General features: G+C 43.2%; 1 protein-coding gene across 1 annotated transcript in view; it reads right to left on the reverse strand.

Moving 5' to 3' along the window:
• cacna1ab (calcium channel, voltage-dependent, P/Q type, alpha 1A subunit, b) overlaps positions 1–23,695 on the reverse strand; it is a 120,616-nt gene that overhangs the window by 8,992 nt on the left and 87,929 nt on the right. The window contains exons 34-46 of the mRNA XM_063884379.1: positions 23,347–23,412; positions 23,017–23,114; positions 22,705–22,855; positions 22,064–22,191; positions 21,406–21,502; positions 13,926–14,031; positions 13,444–13,551; positions 10,895–10,998; positions 7,569–7,690; positions 6,736–6,871; positions 4,826–4,939; positions 2,488–2,505; positions 1,952–1,987 (exon numbers count right to left, since the gene is read on the reverse strand). Of these exons, the coding sequence (XP_063740449.1) occupies positions 1,952–1,987; positions 2,488–2,505; positions 4,826–4,939; positions 6,736–6,871; positions 7,569–7,690; positions 10,895–10,998; positions 13,444–13,551; positions 13,926–14,031; positions 21,406–21,502; positions 22,064–22,191; positions 22,705–22,855; positions 23,017–23,114; positions 23,347–23,412 (1,284 nt within the window). The remainder of the gene's footprint in view (positions 1–1,951; positions 1,988–2,487; positions 2,506–4,825; positions 4,940–6,735; positions 6,872–7,568; positions 7,691–10,894; positions 10,999–13,443; positions 13,552–13,925; positions 14,032–21,405; positions 21,503–22,063; positions 22,192–22,704; positions 22,856–23,016; positions 23,115–23,346; positions 23,413–23,695) is intronic.

Raw genomic sequence — 23,695 nt, forward strand, 5'->3', positions numbered from 1 at the left:
GGCAGCCATGTGGAAAAGGTAAACTGTCATTCCATTTAGAGTCCGGTTAAAATGCTCTGCAAGAACCCAACAGGAAAATCCTACAGGATTGATAGTTTGATTTAAAAAAATACATCCTAAAGTAAGGTTGTTATAAAATGAGATCATTTAAAGTGTGAATCATAATGATGTCAGTGCAGTTGGCGTCATCAGTGCAGAGAGCGTATATTTCAAATGTACTTGAACCTACCAAGAACTGATTGTGTGTGAATACAGAAATCTAGTTCATGGAAGTGGTGTACTCTCTAACTTTAAAGATATTTTTTGGGGGGGGGGCTTTTTGCCTTTAATCAGATAGGACAGAGGAGAGTGACAGGAAAGTGGGAGAGAGAGTCGGGGTGGGATCCGGAAAGGACCACGGGTCGGGAATCGAACCCGGGTCGCCGGCGTACGGTGCAGGTGCCCCAGCCAGTCGTACCACGGCCGGGGCGTGTACTCTCTGACTTGTGGCTGTGATTTTTCATCATGAAGACATAGAACATGCCAGATAAGGAAGTGGCTCTAGTTAAAGACTGCATCTTTTTTTCTATACCACCCTTAATTTTCCTGCTGGGTTCATCATCAGGCACCTCTGACCAGGACAGGACCCTGCTGACACTCTGAACCCCCCCCCCAACAAAGCTTCACATCACCATGTGATGATATGGCACATGTCAGTCTGCAAGCAGCAGGCCGGACAAAGACTCGGACGAACACAAGAGGACTCCCCATCCTGAGGAGTCACACACACACACACACACACACACACACACACACACACACACACACACACACACACACACACACACACACACACACACACACACACACACACACACACACACACACACACACACACACACAGCATTTCAGTCTATTCACTGAACTTAATTATGCTGAATATGACACAGCCACTCTGTATTTGTCCAACATGCATTCCACCTTTAAGGCTTCTTAAAAGCAGCTTCCACCAAAGCAACACTTTCCCTCGCCCGTACATCACTCCCTCTCCATCACACCCACGGGGGAGACTCAGCTGTGCCACGTCATGCACGACCTATGACATGCCGGCACGCCGCCATTCCACCGTAACAGGCCAACAGAGCTGCACATCAGACCAGTCCATGCTTTCCTCAAACACTGTTGACCTGGTCTGCACACACACACACACAAGCAGAACTCGAGGAAATCTCATCGCGGAGAACAAACCATGAAAAGCAGAGCGACCTCAACACGAGCAAACATGAGAGAGAGAGAGAGAGAGAGAGAGAGAGAGAGAGAGAGAGAGAGAGAGAGAGAGAGAGAGAGAGAGAGAGAGAGCGAGAGAGAGAGAGAGAGAGACAGCGAGCTCAAAGAAAAGCTGACAGGACAGAAAGAAGCTTGAAACGTGATCAAAGTCGATCTGAACTGTGACATTAAGTCAAGTTTGATTCAAAACAAGGTGGGCGGGTTCACTGCAGCAACACAACTCAGATGGTGTCTTGGTTAGCTGGCCGGGTCTGTTGCGATTGGTCAACCGATTGGATAAGTCCCGCCCCTCAACCTACCACGTCCAATGTGTTGGAGGGATAGCCAATAGAAGTGTGAGTGTTTCATAGAGATGTCACTATGTTCCGGAAGGGATTTTAGGCTTTGCAGACCATTTACATGCACTAAAATCTAGGAAACCCCCCAAAATCATAATAAGGCCCCTCAGAGAAAAATTGTGCTGATAATTTGTCCGAAATGTGCCCAAAGTAATTAAAGCCTTAAAAAATTCAACTTTTTCCATCCAAACTGTCCGACTGCAGTTTAATCCCATGATATGGCGTCCTCTAGGGGGCAGAAGAACCCCTGAAAATTACATTTGGGTTCAGATCCAGTTTGAAAAGTGATTGACAGAGAGGCAGAAGGAAGACAGGGCGAAGGAAAGGAGATAGAGAGAGGTACATACACTGAGGTTATTTCCACGAGGCCTGTGTCTCCTCCGCTGCAGAGCAGGCAAACACAGAGATGATACGTAGAGCAGAGCGTAATCACTCACACACACACACACACACACACACACACACACACACACACACACACACACACACACACACACACACACACACACACACACACACACACACACACACACACACATAGAGCATTGGTCCGACAAAGCAAAGCCGCCAGGACCAAAGGAGAATAGAGACAGAAATGTAAAATAAATCAGAGATGTGAGGAGGAGGAGAAAAGGGGATATCGAGGAGATAAATAATTTTGGGAGGAAGGAGATGAAGGGAGGGATGAAAACGACATCACAGGAAAAAAAGGTAAAAAATTATAGGTGATAAAGGGGGGGGGGGGACAGAAAGAGGAGAAAGAGAGACAACCCAGTTAATTTAAAGGCCAGTGCACACACATAAGAGCGAGGTGCCAGTGAGAGAGGACGAGGACACACACACACACACACACACACACACACACACACACACACACACTTACCGAAACAGCATGAGCTCTCTGTAAGGCAGAGCAGTGTTAGAAGGCAGTAAGTAACAGTGTATGGACACACACACATATACTGTTAATGCAACACACACACCGACGCAAACACACACACACACACACACACACACACCCAGGACCTTTTCTACACTCCCACGGCACTCTACTTTTATTCATGTGGAGCTAATGTCTATTTATACTCATCAAGATGTGCACTGATTGTTGCAGGACGATAACCAGAGGGGTAAATGTGTGGAAATCAAAGGTAGTGTTTGAACGAGTGCAAAGAAAGGAAAGAAAACAGACGTCCTGATGTCCACGCTCCATTGAACAACTAAAGGACTGTAAGTATTTGGAGTGTGTTGCAGTGTTTGCTAAAGCTAACCACATATTGAGTCGCAGAGTCATAAAAAGAATAATTAAAAAAATCTTTCAAAAAATGTATAAAAATAATTTGGGAAAAATTAAGAAATGTGGAAAATAAAAGACTAATAATAAAATAAAATAAAATTCTCTTTTCTAATTACTCATTTATTATTTCCCTTTAAATATCCCCACTTTTTTACTATTCTTTTTGAGATTCATTATTTCCATTACTTCTAGCATTAATTGAGAGTATTCACACCTGTATAGGAACGACACACACTTTTATATTTATTAAAAGTGTGTTTTTAAAGAGTTAACACTCTCTTTAAAACACTCTTTCATCAACCCCACCCATTGCATAACAGAAATATTAAGAATAAGCAGAAATTTCACTGACACCTCCTTAACCGTCCTCTAAATGTTCATACAGAAACACTCCATGGAGTTACCAACATACCAGAGTGAGAGCCACATGAGAGGATGGAATGAATGTGTGTGTGAGTGTGTATGTGCAACTGCAGCCAGAGGTGGTAAAGTGGAAATTATTTACTGGACATCATAAATATAAAATACCACACTTGAAAATATCCTTCAAAATCAAGTATAAAACTAATTTGACCAGGTTTTGAAACAATTTGCCCACAAGATGTTAAAGAATTGTCGGCTATTTCTCTTTCCTCCACCATTTCCTGTTATAGTTTAACCAGAGAGTGCCCTCTAACACACTGAATCCACCAAACCTGTAGGAGAAATGATCATATTTCAAAGTCAATGTCCAGGATTTTTCACTTCAATTTGATACCTGTCCCTGCCTGATCTCCACTTAAAATTGCACAATATGAAATGCTTGGATTTGTTCACACTCAATGTATTTTGTAAATGAATGCACTTAAAATTAAAGGTTGAAATGGGATCCAAGCACAAAATAATCTACTGTAATTTCTACAATACACATCTAAGAAGTCAACACAGGGTCAGTTGGATGAAGCCAATGATCCAGAGGCCCCAGCTGACACCAATGAATTGGCAACTTATGCCTAAGGTTGCATTCTGCATCCTGAAGAGAGGATCTATCTCTGGCCGCAGTTCATACAGGACAGACACACCAAGGGTATAATGGGAATGGTTTGGGGATCAGGGGAAGGTTGGAAGGTATTCTTCAGTCTTCTAGATATATTGGGACACATATCTAGATCATTTATCCAGCCCATCCGCACCCATGCCGTTGCTACTGGGTTGGCTGCTGGATAAGGGAGGGTGAGAGTGAGGGAAGAGGAGGTGAAGGGAGGGAGGGAGGGAGGGAGACTGGACGGATGGAAGTGAATTTACAAAAGTCTCAGTGATTCTTTGCATCCTGACAAACATTTGGAGCCATGTTTCCCATGCAGAGAACAAGAGCAACGATATCAAATAAAAGGACATAAGAGCTTTTTCTAATATATTATACTTCATCAATCATATTCCTACGACTAAATACACATTTAAAAACTATAGTGCAATCTATGGTTATTTTTTCTCCATTACGTGTTGATTTCCAAGTGTTAAATATAGAGAGTATGTTCAAATAAACTTCCGTCTTAACAGCAAACACCTGGTTATAGAAGTTATGGTACAAATAAGTCTGGGTTATAACCACTGAGGAAAGTTGCACTTGTACTCTGTGGAAATTACAAGACTAATATTTGATTACATAACTAGTTCACTAATTAAAATGTAAAAGTCTAGAGAGAGAAAAAATGCCCAAAATAAACTAAAAAATACGTATTTTAATAAAAAATATACTCGGTTTGTTTGGTGGTTAGGGTCTGGTTCATGTGAGGCTCTCTTCTCTGTTTCAGATGCAAGGAGAGACTTTTTCAATTCACTTCAGCTGTCCTGCTCCATCACCAACAGGGACGGTGATGGAGGATGATGATGATGGGAGGGGGGGGGGGGGGGTCGCTGGTGGTGGTGGGATGAAGGTGCTCACTTGGTTGTCTGCCGAGAGGCGGGGCATGGAGAGGGTCCGCCCATGCCCATCCATTGGGTGATAGGGCTCAGTGTCGGAGTACCCGTCCCGCCCCATCTCCCTCATCTCTACCGTCTGTAAAACACAACGAGAGGGGGGCGTGACCGCTGTCCGCTGAGGGGGAGGGGGGGGGGGAGGCGGCAACGACTCAATGAGGGAGGGGCCAACTAACAACATAAAACAGATTCAATGATGGAGGGTTACCATGATATCAGAGTTCCACTACACGAATATTTTTGGGATATCTTTAAAAAAAAAAATTGCTATTTTTTTTGTTGTTTGTTGAGCAATTTCTCAAATGTGATATGATGGAGTGAGTAACCTTAGCTGTGCAAAAAGTGTGCAAACTGGAGGCATTAGATTCGTACGCCAATAAGGGTATACCGAGACAGCCCTACAATGACGTATGAGAGGTTTCTAATATTCCTTTTCAATTAAAGTAAAACAATACTTTGTTTATGCAATTTCTTACTTCATAAATTAACTGCTGCAACCTTTGTTGTGTTGAAGAATCCACATTTAAACTCAGGTGGTTATTAGATGGATTAAGTCTGTTTCTTAACACTTATCTTATTCAGTATCTTCTGCAATACTATATCTAGATATGGATCATCAGATTGTACGTTAATGCATAATGCTCAGACCATTGGGGGAAATCTTCTTTGGAAACATTGGGACCTTGCTGGCATGAATCTTCCAATTCAATAATCCAAAACTGGGAAAAACCAAATCCTTCAAAGTGTTTGTACATTAGTCTTGGGATTGAGGAGAGAGATGAGGGACTGGGAAGGACGTCCCAACAGACAAGTGAAAGCAAGGTGCAGTGATGAGGAGAGCGTGTACGTCACAACACACATCCACCAACTCCTAGCCTTCGACTCGAGAGGAGGTTGAAGAGTGAACAGAAAACAATCAGGGAGTAGGAAGATGGTAAAAGACTGAGAGAAAACAGGATGTGGACTTGGTGTATGAAGATAAAGAAGTAGAAAGGAGCTCAAAGGACAGAGGGACACCAAGAGAAGTGTCGAGCTGCAGAGCTCCAGGCTCTTGGAGGAGATATCGACTTCTGAAAGGATGTACACCAGAGAGGATCTTAAGCGTACAACAGCATGCCCTTCACAAATAACACCAAGGCAATGATACAACCTTATTATTAATATTGAACTGTAAATGAAAAGTTAGCTCACGTAACGATAAGCAGAACATAATGCTAGCTAGCTAGGCTAATAGGTTTGAGGTTAGCTAAATGCTTTAGCCTCTTATCACTGTAAATAACTCGTATTAACCTTATGACTTTTGTTGATGTCAAAACTATCGTAGAAGTTAGCCGATATGTTACATAGTTTTATAGCATTTCTTTCCTGTTGTTGTTCTGCTATCGTCAACATTAGGACATTAGCGAGACAAGCAAACAGAAGCAACCTCAGAAAGTTGCTTATATAACTTGTTTTTTAGGCTCAGACTCTTGCTCAAAGCACATAGTATTAAAACTTCAGGTTCAAATGAATTCTTCTATCTAAGGATGTGCAGACTAAAGTCCTTCTACGAATTGAATTGATACATAACTTTTACCCCTTAAATACATACAGTTGTAAATATTAGGTAAGTTGCGGCAATAAGTTCCATAAAAGTGTGAAAAATGCGTTACAATAAGTGCGTCAGGTTTCATCACAGTGTCATGATTTATAAAGAGTTTTGATATCTGAAGATAAAACGTCTTCAATATTCCCTTTTTCACTAAAGCCAAACCTTGCAGACCAAAGCATAATCAGCCTGGCTCCAGACAAACTGTTAATGTGCATCAGGCTTGAACTGGTGTGTTACCACGGTGGCGATGTGCGTGTGTGTGTGTGTGTGTGTGCTCATCATACCTGCGGGTTGTGACGGTTGTCGTGCAGATCGTCGGGGTATGGGCGGTCGGGGCTCCAGTTGCCCGTCTTTTGGAACATTTCCTGGGCTTTGGCCGTCACCCACGACTGGCTCTCAGTCATGCCACCCTCGGCAGGTCTGGCGCGCCCGCACACACACACACACACACACACACACACACACACACACACACACAGACACACACACACACACACACACACACACACACACACACACACACACACACACACACACACACACACACACACACACACACACACACACACACACACACACACACACACACACACACACACACAATATTCAGGGGATTACAAACCAGGGAATTAAAGAAATCAGCAGTAACTGGCAGTCATACGACACCTTTGACCAATCGAGCGGCTGAGAAGTGTCTGTGTGTGAAGCTGGATGTGATATAGAATATCTTAAAAACGGGTCTTTATTTAAAATTGAAGCATATTGAGACTGATGTAAGGATGAGAGATTTTCATTTCTCGTAAATCAACCATCAACGGTGGACTCTGTACGGTGGCCATCTTGGAACATTTGGATGTCAGGGTAAACTGAATGATCAGTGTACTTGGAATAAAGTTCATCGGTCCAACCAATATTTCTTTAACCCTGGTTGAAGCACTTAATCTGTCACACAGCTGATGTCCGGAGGTAAACCTGGATTAAATATCTTTGATGAATGACCTTCCTGAAATGTTACGTTGTCATTTTATACATATGTTATAAATGCATTCATGATTACAGTTGATAGGTATGTTCTATGATTCATGATTCCTGCTCCTTCTTTGAAAAGTCTACTCACATGCTGGTGTGGTTGTCGGGCTGGGTGATGGGGAGGCCGTTGGGGCCCTGACCCCCCTGGCCGTCGGTGCCCCCTCCCTCAGAGGGCGCCTCCATGCGCTGAAACATTAATGGCGTTCGGTTCTGTGTGAGATACACGACATGGCCTGCAGGCTGGCATCAGGCACACTCAGGGGGCAGACACAGGACACAAACACAGGATGCACTCGCAGCATGCACCCACACGAGGGCGCCATCGGCATACACATGGCTGTGGGTATCCAAGGTAAAGTTCGCTGCCAGACTACTGATCTGGGATCTGCTAACCACACTTAACGTGCATTTAAGGGGAAACTGCTGACTTTATATTGATTGATCTCTTCATATGAGTTTGGGCTTATGTTGGGGGACGGAAAGCTGATCCCAGATCTGAGTCGGAGGGAAACTTCTACCTTAGGCATTTAAGGTAAGATTAAATTACACGTCTTGGACCAGATTACTGTACTCATGAAACAAATACATCTTACTCAAAAAACAAAGTTAAACAATATGTGTGACCCTTAATCTTTTTGAGTAATATAGCATTTTGTGGGAAGAGGAACCTGAACTAGGTCTGAGGTCAGGAGGATTTCCTCCTAGGGGATCCTGGGTAATGGAGTCCTCCTTTGAAAAGGCTTAAAGCTGATAGCTTGTGACTGCTACAGTTTGGTCCTGATCCTCCACAGCCTGGACACTAAAGGCTAAATGTGCAGCTGGATCGAGCTGGATTCAGAAACAGATAAAGGTCCAATAACCTCGACACATCAGGCTGATCTGCTGGACAGGATTCTATGTACTTCAAAGTGTTCCTGCTAAAATACTTATAGAAGCACTATGCAGTTATTTAGCTTGTAGATGATTTGCAGTTGCTTTCTAAATCTAAATGAACAAACGTATTGTTGCCAGAGGCAGAGAGGTGCATATATCCGTCTATCTATGTGGATTTGAGTGGGTAGATTTATTTCCAATCCTGAAATGCTGGTTCAACTGAGAATAATAAATATGATTTATAGAAAAAGCGCATCCTGAATATGTTAGCTTGTGTGCTAACCAGATAGTTAGGATAGCTACCAGTTATCCAAAAACTGAAATGATCTGAGCAGATTTTGTGGTTGTGATGAGTGTATGACATTCATTCTTCATGTATGTCAACTCCTTTGGATAGAAATCTAGTTTTCCAATATTGCTGCTAAAGGGGTTATTTATGTCAACTAAAAGCCTAACATTCCTCACTTTACATTCGACCATTTCCTTGTTGCTCTTGCTTTCTTTGCGTCTAATCCTGTCCAGTAGTCATGTCCTGTGTCAGAGGTAAATGGGTCACAGTTGTCTCCAGTATAGTCTGGTTTGGCTTTGGCTAGCTCTACTTTTTTTTATGGATTATGGCAAAGACATGAACACAAAACACCTAACACAGACACCGGCTTAAATGGAGTGTGTTTCAGCAGTGGCATATGTATCAACGAATGGTCTCCATGGATTGACTGATTACATACGGAGCCACTGGTCACAGGAACCTCCACTCAACATCTCACCCACCACCATGGCAGACAGACAGGCAAACAGACAGATTCATGAACACACAGACTGGAGAGAATGGGTCTTTAGGTTAGAGCAACTTGGTGACAATCGACCTGGATTGACCAAATAGGGAGAGCTTGAAAAGTCAAGGCCTCATCTCTTTCCTGGAAGGATAAAGGGAGAGCGTCAGAAGGACAGAGACGACATGGAAGACAGGAATGAGGGACTGCAAAACAGTGAGAAAACAGGTGAATGACAGACAGTAGACAGGACATTTGAGACACGACAACAGCTCGACAAACACTGAGGAGGACGATTGAGACGCCAGTACGAAGATCACAGAGGACGAGGAGAAGCGGACGGGGAGCAAGACGAGAAGAACAAATAAGGAATCAAAGAAAAAATCCACTCCCTGTTTCCCTGACATTGTTGCATGAGACCAATTGACTGTGGTCCTTTCCTTATGTTCCTAATTTCTTTAATTTGTCTTCATTTTGTGAGATACTAAACTACAAACTGTTAGTCTTGATTGCAAATGTTCGTAGCCTTTTTTGCGGCCATTCTTTGAAAACACCTCCAGCAGATCCTAGCAATTCTCTGCCAGCACACACCCTTATGTTTCACACTAAGGGGCAGAGATACCAACCTGATGTTTTAGATAGCCAAGGAATATTTCTGTCCCTTGAAGCAGTCAACATGATTGACGGGGATTTAGTTGAGCCAAAAAGACAAATCATGAAACTGCAATCGCCTCAATTTCGGGTGGATTCTTTCTTCCTTTTGAATAGTAGGCAACAGAAAAACAAAGACCACAGTGGGCGGAGAGAGACAGCATGAGGTGAGATACAGTAGAGATGGTGGGACACATTGACAGACACACAGACTAGTTAGAGTCCTTGTGTACTGGTGATGTTGAGAGAGCCTGGGTGAAGCTGTCCATTCAGTCCAATGGGATGGCTGCATTCAAGAATGTACCAACACATACTGTATTTGCAAGAAAAAAGAGTAACAATCCCTCCATTCATTAGACCTCTGCTTTGTTCTGCAAAATGGAAATCCCGTCTTAAGAACAGTCTAATAAGTCAAAGTCACTCAAGACAACATGCATTGGGACTTATCTTGTCAGTTTTGTGATGAAGTGCTGAACTAAATGGATGATTTTGCAGGAGCGAACGGGAGGTATTACATGAAGGGAAAGATGTTTTCGAGTGTGGATTCAAAATACAGATACAGCGGGAGCAAGTGCATCTCAAAGGCATTCATTGACAAAAGGGGGAGGAGCACTGACAGGGAACAAAAGATAAGGCCATGTGGTATCATCATCATCATTACTCAAAAAACAACAACAAACCATGGTTGGTAAACCTGGGTAAAACAGCCCATGGTGAACAGGAAAGGAAAAGCAGCATACAAGGGATCGGTAGCTTATTTGTTAGAGAAAGTAAAAGAGCTTAATAGCTATGTTAGCAAGCATTATGAAAGGTATAAGGCTGGCCAAGGGGAGCAACACGGTGCTAGATAAAGGGACGCAGATTTCTTAAGGAACATGCTGATAAAAGGGGAACGCACAGGCTGAGTAAACAGGTGATGAAAAGCAGAAGAAGAGAGGGTTTGTTTGGAAGTGTAGCTGAAGGATTCATTCTGATTCAAAAGCTTCAAAAATGATATATCAAGGCAAATTCACTCCAAGGGCTAAGTGGAAGCGGTCTCAAAAAAGAGGGCCAGGACGAGGCGGAAGACGAAAAGGTTGTTTTGGCGTTCAGGCAATTTCTCTGTGATGGAGTCTACCTGTTCCTCCCGCAGGGCCTGCAGCTTTTTCGTCTTGCTCTGCCGGTAGTACTCCATGATCATCATGGCGGCGTAGATTTTGCCCACCGTCAAGTCTGTGGCTGCTGAGAAAATGACAAGTTACCCTGCAAGATTAGACCCGAGCGAGATGGGACCCTGAGCCGTGGGGGGAATGGGAGTGGGGGACGAGACGCACAACAAATACAACAACATGCAAAATACTCCAGCAGTCGGGATAATTCTGAGACGTCAGCTTCAAAAATCACGAATTTCAGCTGCCAAATATGAAGAATTTAAACATAATTTTCACCAAACTTGTAGGTTTGTGTGTTTACTCTTCAGTTCACAGAATATTTGGTCAGTGGTATCCAATAAGCGTAAGCAAAGAACACTGCGCTGGAGGATCTAAATAAGCAAAAACTAGCTTTTCCCACTTTCAGAGCGACGTACATTCACTTTCAAATGTTTTAGCTATCATAAAATGCAGACAAGCACATTTACTTTCATGCACCCTTTGGGTCACAAAACCTCATTCTCATCAGCTAATAGATCTATTCAACACAGGGCGTATGCTCATTCAATGCATTACCTCAGCTCCGAAAATGTAAAAAGCTCATGCTGCATTCAGGTTTCAGATAAGCTAACTTTATTACATGCAACTTTGTATATAACTGGTCTGGATTAAGCAAAGGGGTCTGTTTATATGCTGACGATCTGTTTCTATATTCTCAAAGTGCTGCAAGTAGATTCTTGATTTACCAAGAAAAAAAAAAGGTGAATGCCACATTTTGGTTGCTGTAATGAGGCCTTCAAATTATTCAAATAACAGAAAAATGTCATTATCTTTTGGAGCATTATTGGTAACCACTTTCTAAATATTCCCCGTGAAGCCGCGGCTGAAACAGAACTATGCCCTCATGCTGGTGTGCAACAACCAAATACAATACAACAAGGCCAATAGTCTTTTCACAGGCAGATGCTGTACCTATACCATTTCATTTAGCATTCTCTTTCACTATCGTCTAGCTGAGTCAACCTTTAGCGTATTTAATCTTCAAATTAAGGCTGAGGACCAGGTAGCCACCTCACTAAGAAACACTTTGACACCTCAGTCAAATCCCGGAGAAAACAGGAGCTCAATCTTTTTCTAAAAACTCCGGATAAGTATCCCCAGAGTTTGGATGAAACACATAAACAATAAAAATCAGAAAAAACATTGAGCTTTGTTTTGGTTGTCGAATAACCGAACAGGGTAGCTAACTAAAGGACTGGTGTCTGTTTCAAAGTGGCATGGCTACAAGTCTTCCAGCATTAAAAAAATGCATAATAACGTGTGCTAAGATAAGACCACACATAGTCATACCTATGTGTGTTATAAACCCTACTGTCTGCCATGCTTCTAGCCAAACATCGTGATGCTTTTGCTATGCATGCGTCTTTAAACTAGCTTGTGCTTAAATCATTCAAATGATCAAACAGGTTTATCTGAGAATTCATTCATCTTCATTCATCACAAGCATTTGATATAAATACAAGTATTAGGCTAGATCTAGAGGCTCAATTCTTCCTGTAGTGAAAAGACTTCTATAGAGGATCTTCTATAGTTGGCACCCCCTGATACCAGGACTGTCTTGATGTGTGTAAAGATCAGTGTGTGTGTTACTGTGTGGACCTATGTGACGATGACGGATAACCCATTGGTTTTGTTGTACACCTGTTTCTATTTCTTAGCCTAAATCAGGGGTCTTCACCACTTAAAGGAAGACGGGACAGGGACCCACAACTACAAGTTGCGCTAGGGTTCGGGTAGTTGTATATGTTCAGTTGTGGATCAGATAGCCTCAAGCTCAGTAGTACTTCAGTTACCTGTAAAACATAATACCTCCGACTTAGACAGCCCTTTCTAAAAAAGGGAAACCAGTTATCGGTTGGGTTTTTGTCACTACACCTATGACTCTGAATCTTTGGTCGGGTCTTTCGTTCCTCTATTGTTGAGGAAACTAAATGAGTTACTGTGTAAGCATGTGTAACAATAGCAGCCCCATAATCTCCCTGACTCACCAACAACGAATAGCTCCTATCAGATCATTACGAGTCTTGAGGCTAAATAAATTCTATTCTGTCTTGATGACGATGGCCATTTGGACAAAGGCTATGCATTCCCTTTCCTGAGGGTTCATCAAACCAGGAACCATAATGTTCTTTATAGGTATGGCTTGACCAAAACCACTGTGGTCCATCTCTGTTGTCAATGAGTGTTGACAGCAAACATAAGTAAGGGGAATTTAAAGCTTCTAACTGCATTGGATCTTTACACTTAATGCCTGTCATATATATGTTGCTCTAGGCTACAGTATTTGGATAAACAGATTCTACGTTGATGTATATATGTATCTATATATGTATGCACAGTATGTGTGTTTATCCTGGAGTATCCTGATCAGGAGATGCGAAGCAGTGAATGACACTGGCTGGTAGAAGCTGTCCTCTTGGTGAGTTGGTGATCGAAGACACACACACCACTATGCGCCAATTCTTTTAAAACTTACCCTTGTGCGGTGTAACCAGCAAGTCCAGAGTCTTCTGCGAAAGGTTTGGCCAAATAGCCATCATCTCTTTTCTCAGCTCGGCATCCATCTGGTGCTTGTCTGCACCGCCTGGGTTGCACGGCAAACCAGAGTGCCCACACACACACACATTCAAGTCCATACAATTGCAAACACCCCGCACACATAAACACAGGGCAAGAAGGTACAGACCAAAAAGGAAGGCACAAAATCCAACAAAATAAATATATTTAGCCATTCACGCGTGCACACATTCACCCAAAACAAAAAGGTTATTTGTTAGTGTCAGAAATGGGACAGTTTTGTCATATTTTGTACAATAATAAAGAGCTTTCTTGTTGAAGAGAAACAGAAGGAGATGTTAAAGGGCCAAGAGTTACCAAGGACTACCGAGGGATATCAGACAGTAGAACAACATTGATGAACACTTGGAATAAAGGGATGATAGTACTTGAGGGCCATACCCTTGGCAATCTTTATATCCAGTGCTGTCCTGATCAGAGCCATGAGGGTGGAGTTAAAATGCACCGTGTTGTCATCTGCAACTGGCAGATCCATGCGCAGCAGCCTCTGTGGAAAGTCAGTCAGGATGAGAGGATAAGAAAGGGACGTGTCCGAAATAAAGTGTGGTGTGCCTGAAACTCCGGGAAAGGGGAGAGGGTAAAGGGTTGGGGACGCGGAGGAGAGAGCTCTATAGACGATAGCCAATTAGAGGTGGAGTAGATTCATCCAGGGGGCATGGCAAAGAAAACTAGGTTTCATTATCTTTATGGTATCTGATTAATGTAGCCTAATAGGTACAATCAGTGAATTTCAACTCAAGGTACGTTCGAAAAGTCCCCTGATTAATCAAGTCGCTTCTGAACATACATGTGTATTTCCAAGTGTGCTGTAATTTACTTTAGGTGTTTGCTTAGGGAAAGAAACTTGAATAGATGAGTCTCTGTGTCTCCTGTGTTTTCCAGTGATACTCTACGAAACAGCACAGCTATCCAAAGAGGGCCATCTGCTGCTAAGCAACTGTGAGAGCCGAGAACCACAAGGAAGAACAATCGGAGCCAAAATGGCGTCCGACCCAACCTGTGCCCATGTTCCCTAAATGTGTGAATGCATTGGCACATTTACACATCTCTGTTGTTACACACATGTAGATATATATATAAAACAGTACACATACACCACACCCTCCCCTCCAACCCCAACATACCCCTCCCCCCCACCCACTTACAGACAATTATTTTCACAGACTCCAATTAAGGGCGCTTAATTGGAGTCCTTTGACAAAATAAGTCGGCTGGAGAACAATAACAGTATCACTGGTGTAATTCTGCTATTTTTTCAGGAGACTGCTGTGGTTTCATTTAGCTGAGGCATCTTCTATAGAGCTCCCCCTACCTGTAAGGAGGTTCCCTGTCTTAACAAGTTTATACTGTACCAGGTAAAACCAATGGAGAAACCTGAGGATAGAACAAAACGAGCTGCCCTAGTTAGGGTTGCTTGCCGTTTCTATCCAGTCCAGTTGGCATCCATTGGATTTACCCACGAACATGAGCGTTGGGCACTCACGATGGCAAGCACGGTAGTACAATGGTGATTGGGTTGTGTACATGCTTGTGTGTTCCTGAGTGTGTGTGAGTGTCAGGCATGCCCAGAGCCAAGTGTGCGGCAGGCAGAGGGCATCGGCCAACATCCACAGCGCTCTGCAGGCAGCAGGCAGGCTCAATGTCGCCCATAGCCATGCGACAAAGAGTGCGACGATTGCATGCAACACAACCCCCCTAGAAAAATGCCACAAACCCAGACACACATGCAACATGCCTTTACTTCACTCCCATTATCTAAGACCCAACTTTTCCCACCTTCCCATCCCACTATCCCCCCCCCAGACTTCCCTAAAAACCCCCTTTCACAAAACAAGTAGCCGTGCATCCGCACAAAGAGAGTATCCTCAATCCAACAGGATTGATACTACTGGTTGACTAATCAATTCCATACTGCATTTTTACATTCATGGTTCCCTTAATCAAAGTCAAATTGAATGGCGATAGTATTTCATATCAAGTCAAGATCTCTCTCAATGCCAAACGGTTGCAGTGTCTTAAGGGAGTGTCAAAGTTAGAGAGTATTAGAGTTGTGGCATTCCCTGAAAGAAGAAAATAAAATCATAGAGAAGATCAAAAAAAGATGATTGATGTTCTTTCTGTTTTTGTTTTGGACCAACCAGACTTTATGGTAGTAGTACTGTAGGGTAAAGGGAAGGGGTCTTTCAAAAGACACACGTGATAGGGACAGCAGTTAGTTGGGTTAAACTAGGCGGCTCTAAGCTTGGTCATGAGATGTGGTTACAGATATAAAGGGAAGGGCGAGAATGAAAAGGTAAAGGTGAGAACACTGAAAGAGGAATCAGGAGAACGTTGGTCAATTGGAAACAACAGAGAGAGGGGTGTGTGTGCGTGTGTGTGTGTGTGTGTGTGTGTGTGTGTGTGTGTGTGTGTGTGTGTGTGTGTGTGTGTGTGTGTGTGTATAAATAGACAAGAAAGAGAAGAGAGAGGCTAAAAAAATTACGGAACAAGACAAGAGATAAAGACAAGGACTTAAACAACACTGACATAAGTTTACTAAGAAGAGGTCAGTTGCGATGCACAGATTACAAAACTACTTTTCCAGGAAGGGTGACCCCTTGTGTCCACTTGAGGGGAGATCGATGCGTAAGCATTTTGATTGGTCAGTTACAAAAAGGTTCAAGATGTCTAAACTTCCCCTCTCTGATCTGACGGGAAACCCTCAGGACTCTCTGATCTCAATATGTCCTTCGATGGACTTTCTCTGTGAAACTCTATCAGTGAATACTGGAGGGCTTTGATGGCTGAAGTATGTGATGGGTCTCACTGCCGATACAAGTCGACATTCTGGAGAGAGAAAGAAGTAAGACCAGAACGGAGGTAAGGTAGAGACAGAGATGGACAGAGGGATGCTGTGAAGAAATGAAGATGGATGCTGATTGCTGACAGACAAGTGGAGGCAGAAGGACAGATGATTGACAGAAAGATCGAAATTTGACAGGTAGGATAAAAAGAGAGGAGTATTAAAAGATGACGTGGAGAACAAAGCAGGAGAAAAGAATAAAGAAGACTAGAAAGAGACCGAGAACAGGGTACTGACATCCAGACTCCATAAAGTTTAGCACAACTCAGAGATTGTAAGATTGTAGTTTATACAATATATATCCCGTTGTCGTTAATATTGTAAAGCAGGTAACTAAATAGGCAAGTTTGGCAAGGTGGGACGGATCTCAATCTATGTAGGGCTGGGGGTCACGCCTTAATACGCTTTCTGGTATTGACCAAAATATGTCCACCATCTACGTAAAAGTTCTATTCTTCTTGTCAATTCTACACTATTTTAGTCCAACAATACAATATGAGTGCAAATGTGTTAGCTTTACAGCTGATGCACATGCTTCTCCCTCGTAGTTATGACAGGAGTATTGCTAGTTTTAGAACTTCTTGGCAACAAAAATATGATCTTTCCAATACTATTTTGGTGAATCTGGATGCCAGTAAGAAAGAGAAAGAGAAGATAGACAGAGCACATGTCTACTGAATTGGAGATAAAGAGTGGACGACGAGACAACGAGGCAGCAGATGCTAGAATCTTTTATCCTGGTGGTCTGAGCCAGCAAGACAAGTCAAAGAAAAACACTTTGAAGAAAGACAAAAAGCTAGAAGGGCCAGATCTTTTCCAACTCTAACGCCATGAGGCACCAGTATTATTTGTTTGTGCCCAGTTTGATTGTGTGTGGTACAGTAATGTGGGCATTATGTTGCACTATTGTGCCATCCACAGGAATAAGAGACGCAGAGAACTGAAGACAGACACCCTTGCCGGTCCTTCTGTACCCGCATCGTAAGCAAATAGCTGCACCTTAGATGTTTGTTTTTGGGCCTCTACTCTAAAGTATTTACGTTTCTTATCGTGAAACAACACAATGCATACCTATTTCCATATATATGCTTACAAAGAATACCAGTAAGGACCACAGGTGGTTGTTTGTCCTGGAGTCGTTGTTTACAGGATGTTGTTTTTTTGAATTGTACAGCAGATTATAATACCGGTAACACAGAATAAGTCAGAATATGTGAATATGTGCCTTAAATCTCAACATTGGTTGAAAAAACTTATCAAATATCTTCATAAACTGCAAGATCCAGTGTGGTATTTTTTCCTAGTTTGGAAGATCCTTAATTTGTGATGGAAAAAGGGGAATTCTTTGTCAGATCTGTGCTCTAGCTATGTTTTTTCGGACGTGATTTTGGCGAGTGCATGCGTCCGTGCAGGTTGCAGAAGGACTGGCAAAGCCTCCTCCGTTCCCTTACTCCTGCGGCCTGACGGGAGGAAATAAAAGAAAGAGGATTGACTACCACTCCACTATCACTTCACTTCACTGCACGACAAAAGCCCATCCCTCCATCCCCGCGGTCGGAGAGAGCGAAGAGAGGACAGCGCTCACCACCACCACAACCACCACTAACAGACAATGAGGAGAACACCGCTGGGAGGAGGGAGGGAGGGAGGGGTGGAGGGAGGTGGTGGAGGAGAAGGTAGAAAGGGAGGCCGAGGTTTCAGCAGATAGGAGAGGAAAGGTTCTACTCCCCAGCGATGGGGAGGATTAAAGACGGAGATGGGAGGGGAAAGAGGAGAGAGGAGAGTACTGATGGGAGAAGGAAGGGAGGGAAGGAGGTGGTGGTTGAGGGGGGCGGAGGGTAAGGTGGGGGGCGAGTCTACCTTATAGGCGACCCGGGCGGGACACCTCTTCCCGAGGCCTAGCGGCGGACACATGTGTCTTAGCATCTGATACATGTCTGTGTAACTGATCCGGCCGCTGGGGTGGCCACAAACACACACACACACACACACACACACACACACGCATCCAAACATCCGCGACCACATGACAGAACAAACAAAGACGGACGACGTGAAAACGTAGAAAATAAAAAGGATGAGGGGTGGGGAGAGGGAGGAGGATGGGGGGAGGACGTGGACGCACAGAGGTGTTTTGGAGGAGGAGACATGAGGGGAAAAAAGAAAGGAACCGACAAAGGAAAGGAAGAGGGGGGGAAACAAATACATAGAGGTTATTGTTTTGACCGCTTTGGATATGTGGTTGCTGTGGTGAGAGAAAGAGAGAAAGGAAGAGAAAGAGAGAGATCGAGGGAGTGTGTTACGTGGCTTCTAGTCTGGTTTATCAATAAGTATAGGGAGAGGAGAGGAAGGAAGGGGGGGGAGAAAGGTTGGGGGGAGAAGGGGAGAATTGGAGGAAGAGGAGGTGTTATTTAGTTTAGTTAGTTGTTGAGATACCGTTCTATGCGAGGTGAAAAGGGGATTTGGGATGTTTTTTTGTTGTTGTTGGTCTCTGCCCTCTTTCGCCGCTCGGATAGAACTGGCAGCGGGGCTTCTAGCAGGCAAAGAAAAGCACCGCTGCAGAGATCGGAGTGAGTCACGATGATAAGTCAATGCAGTCTGTAGCTGAGGTTGCGTGTCCGCCGGGAACCTCTGCTCACACCTGCGTCTCCGGACGTTCGTGGACGCCCACCCGTATGATGACAGGAGGGGGGAGGACAGTGCTAACAGCGGACATTGGCTTTTAGATGGTCAGTTCACCCACATCATGCTTACCTTTCCCACTTTGCAGATCATTTCAGTTTAAGGTGCCCAGTGTTTGAGATATAATACCCTAACCCTAACCCTAAGCCTAGCATTGAGATGTATTGATCCACTTGGATTACAATGGAAATGAACAGGTCAAGTTAATGGTGTGCAAGTGCACTAGTGCAAACGCTACGACAAGGGGTATCGATTCAAGTCCCCTGCTGTTTTGGTTCATGTAGGTAAGAGAGGGGGATGTAAGTCAAAGAGTTTGGAGATTAATGACCAGTGACATTACTGGTCTGAAAACGCTCCGCCAATGAAAGTAAAGTATGACCTATGGTTCAGGAGATGGAAAGCATAACGGGTCCCATTAACCAATATCTTTTGCACCTGTTGTCCATTGAATGCCAACAAATGGTCCCAAATTAAGGGTAAACTCTACGGCAAACCCCATAAAAGGACATTCCACAGAAACTGAAAAGACAGGCTGAGAAAATTAAGTCAAGCATTCCCAAACTAAACTCTAAAAAGTATAGAGTAAAGAAACCTCTGCCGAAGGGGACTCCAAATGATCTGCTAGCGTCTGTAGGTCTATACCATGATTCATCACTAACTATTGGATGTCAATGGCTAAGTTGTAAATGACCTTGTTTTCAATGATTTGGGCGAACTGACCAACAGGCTGCAGCACATTAAAGAGGTCTTGACAGTAGAACAGATGTCAGGACCAACATCACTTCCCACGAGCCTCCGTTGACACAGGAAGTTGTGGAGAGGTTCCTGGTGGACACAAGACCTTTTGATGTTCCAGAGTCCCTGCCCCAAACCACACACACACCCTGCCCCTTTCCTTCCTTCCCCGTACACCAGAGCCACAACAGAGCAGGTTTGGCCATATTCTCGTAGTCTTTGAGGTACGCAGGAAGTATAATCTGTTACTTGAAGGCCTGTTACATTCTCCACTGTGCCAACACAAACAACAATGTGTGATTTGATCGGGGACTGGATACAAATACCATAAAAGTGGTCAAAGACATTGCGGCAGGTTTTTTTCACATTTAGGATGTCATACATTTAATTGTGCATTGAAAATGTCCCTTCGCAGTGCTGTGCACTCCTAATGTAGAGCTTGTAACAGGCCAACAGTGTCTTATTCCTTTAATCCTAAAGCCATTATGTGTTTCTGCAGGTCTCCAATAGTTTAGGTTAGATTTCTTTAAGACGTTTTAAAGACGTCATAGAATAAAAGATCTCTGCAGTCATACTGGCAGAAGTGTGAAGGACAATTTACATCAAGGAAAGTAATAAAAGAAGTACACTAAGGGATTAACAACCGCACAATATAACAGCAATTAATATATTTACAGTAGCATGGATTAAACAAAATATCTGCATGGTATTTAAGCCTTTTTTGATATATAATTAATGTAAGAGTTTGAGGAAGCAGTAGAAAGCCTGTTATGTGTTGATATTCTGTCTTTCATTACACATAGTGGCTTTAAAACAGAAATATCATCATTAATAATGCTTAGACAGCGGTTCACATACATGTGCCATGAAGGTTAACCAATCTGCAGCTCTTTTTATTCCAAGCAACCACAACAACAGCTGATTTCATTTGTGTGAACGACTTTGAACAATCCTGCAGACTCCTGAGCCTCGATGACACATGCCGGAAAACACGAGCTACATATGTTAGCATGGTGACAGTATTCAGACCAAGCCCTCTCTGCATAAGTCTCTGTACTAAAGTAACCCCACCCCTCCCTCACCCAAACCCCAACTCAAACAAGAACAATGCACATTGCTCGACCACTTTCTGCCCAGGCAAAATTAGACAGCAAGCAGAAATAAAAGACAATGGCTAGAGTCTCAGCTCTGGTGCTTTTACGTCATAGTGAATAAAAAGTGAACACACCAGTGTCATTTTCCCAGCGTTCAGTCAGAAGACAATAGCGAGTGCAGTGCACCACCTCATGCGTCACACACCAATATCGATGTGTGTGTGTGTGTGTGATTGCGTACAAGAGTGTGTGTGTGCATTTCTGCATTGTCCCAAACATTCTCATTCATGTCAGAATGCATATACAACAGAAACCCTGCCCCAAAATGGGTTAATGGTGAAATGATTCAAAAACAACTGAATAATGCAAACCCAAACAGTAAAAACAAAACAAATGAAAAAGTAGTAAAAAGATTTGTTTTAAAAGTGATAAAGAGCGACATTCATTCCAGTCTCTTAAAGGCGAGCAGGTTGCGTTTAAGTTTGTGCTTTAGGGGTTTAGTCCAAACCTTGCAGGCCACCCTATGTGGGCATTTCTTGCCAAGGCCCAGGGGAGGGGAGATAACTCGCAATAAACTGTACATATCCTTATAATGTATGCGCCCGCTGCAAGAAAAATACAAGGAGGGGAGGTTAGGAGGGGGAACACACAGAATACAGAGAGAGAGAAAGAGGAGACGATAGAGAAGGAAGAGGAGAGAGCATTTATTTACACTGAGACACACTAAATACAGAGGGCAGAGGAGGAACAGGAGAGGGTCACATTCATCTCAACCGTGCACTAAGTGTGCAATATGAGGAAAAAAGGCTTAAAGGAAGAGAGAAGTAGAGAAGAAGAGCTGGATAACTCTTTGCTTAGGGCCAGCTTTAACTGATAACAGCACATGATGTTGGTCCAGTTTCATCTTAACACCTCTGGAGGAGATCATGACTCCAGGGTTTGCCCCGTTTCGGGACGGGAGAGAAAGTCAAGGGTTAAAAAGAACATGACTACAATGACATTCAGCAAGAACTGTTTGTAGATTTGCTGTTTTAAATTGAAGTTTCACCCTAGGGTGTGAGGTCTTTTTATAATATGTATCTTTGGTATTTGATATTTCATGTGTGTGTCTATCTTTGTGTCACTTCTACAGTGTGTGTGTGTGAGTGTGTGTGTGTACCACTCACCAGGCGGCAGGGTCGTACTCGGCCCATATCCTTACATACTCGTCCAGGTGATGCGGCCCCAGGATAGAGGAGTCTCTGGTCAGATACTCAAAGTTGTCCATGATGACAGCCACGAACAGATTCAGCATCTGGAACAAAAGGAGGGTTAATTAAATAATAAGCCAAATAAATAATGTTCCATTTTACTATTAAACACTTGTAAAAAGCAGACATAAGACCTGAAAGGCAAGTGAGAACAAAGTCTGAACTTAATTGCTTTTATTTTTTGGGCTGTTTCTAATCCTAAACCTAACAATTTTTTCAGGATAAATTCTCTAAATTCTTATGTTTTTAAATATTACTTGAAGCCTGCAGTCAAATGTTTGTGGATCCGTTTGCTGATTGCCATTAATGAAAATGTAATTTGCCTTGAAAGTACAACAGCTGTCTTTGATTACCCAGTCCAAAACTCCCATACTACAACATGGAAGTGTACAAAACAAATGATCCAAATTGAGACATACATCCAAACTTGTAAGCTATGAACTTCCACAAAGAAAGGAGAGATTATTTTGTATGCAGCCCGTAGCAAAAAGAAGCAATTGGACTTACAAATAAATGCACATTTTGATTATTGAACTCTCGGTGTGTTTGTTCCTCACCAAGAAAGAGCAGAGGAAGATGAAGGAGACGAAGTAGGTGTAGGCGAAGGTGCTGCCACATTCAGGTTCTTTGTTCCCTGAGCCCTCGTCGCATTCCTTACCACCGAGGCACGCCAACATGATGTCATGCCACGCCTCGCCCGTCGCGCTCCTGCAGGAGGGAAAACACATGACGAAACATTCAGAGTGTGTTGGAGATACGGTGCCGCTTGGGGCACATCAGAATTCAACAGAAAGACATGCACGTGTTGCATCAATCATGGAACGAGCATTTGAAATGTTTGAGTGTGAAAAAGAGAAGGTGACACTCACCTGAACAGCAGCATCAGGGCCATGATGAAGGTTTGGAAGTTATTGTGCTCGTTGATGGCACTTTCTCCCTCATAGTCCAGCTTCAAATTCCCAAACAACTAAACACAGAAACAGTTGAAAAAGAAAGGAAACCCAAAGAAAAACCCATCACTGTAGAGTATCAACTCCAAAGTGGAAATATATGCAGAAGTTGTGAATTCAGGACTTTATCCACTGCTGGATTTGATATGCTTTTCACATTCGGTTTGAAGAGGAAACCTGCTGGAGCTTAAAAGTCATATCAAATATAACAAGATATACAATTCAAGATTGGCAATAGGTAGAACTCACCTGCATGCCGATGATGGCATAGATGAAGAAGAGCATGGCGATGAGCAGGCACACGTATGGCAGAGCCTGCAGGAGGAGAAGGAGAGAGAGGAATGATTTGTGAGCCCTTACATGTTTTGTAAAATCTAAATGATGGTGTTGAGAACCGGTTACCTGATAGACTTCACACTTGGTAGATGTATTGCTAAGGATCTAAAGGATTGCATTGTTGAATGAGGTGCAATTTGCCCAGATGGTGGCACTAAAACAAAGGACCCTCCGTTTTGGCTTCTAATAAGTACCAGAAACACAATCTTTCAAGATCCATTTCTGCCACTTGGAATTATTTCCAAATGTGGCCCTTTTTTAC

The sequence above is a fragment of the Eleginops maclovinus genome, chromosome 5 (assembly GCF_036324505.1).
Source record: "Eleginops maclovinus isolate JMC-PN-2008 ecotype Puerto Natales chromosome 5, JC_Emac_rtc_rv5, whole genome shotgun sequence".
Taxonomy (NCBI): domain Eukaryota; kingdom Metazoa; phylum Chordata; class Actinopteri; order Perciformes; family Eleginopidae; genus Eleginops; species Eleginops maclovinus.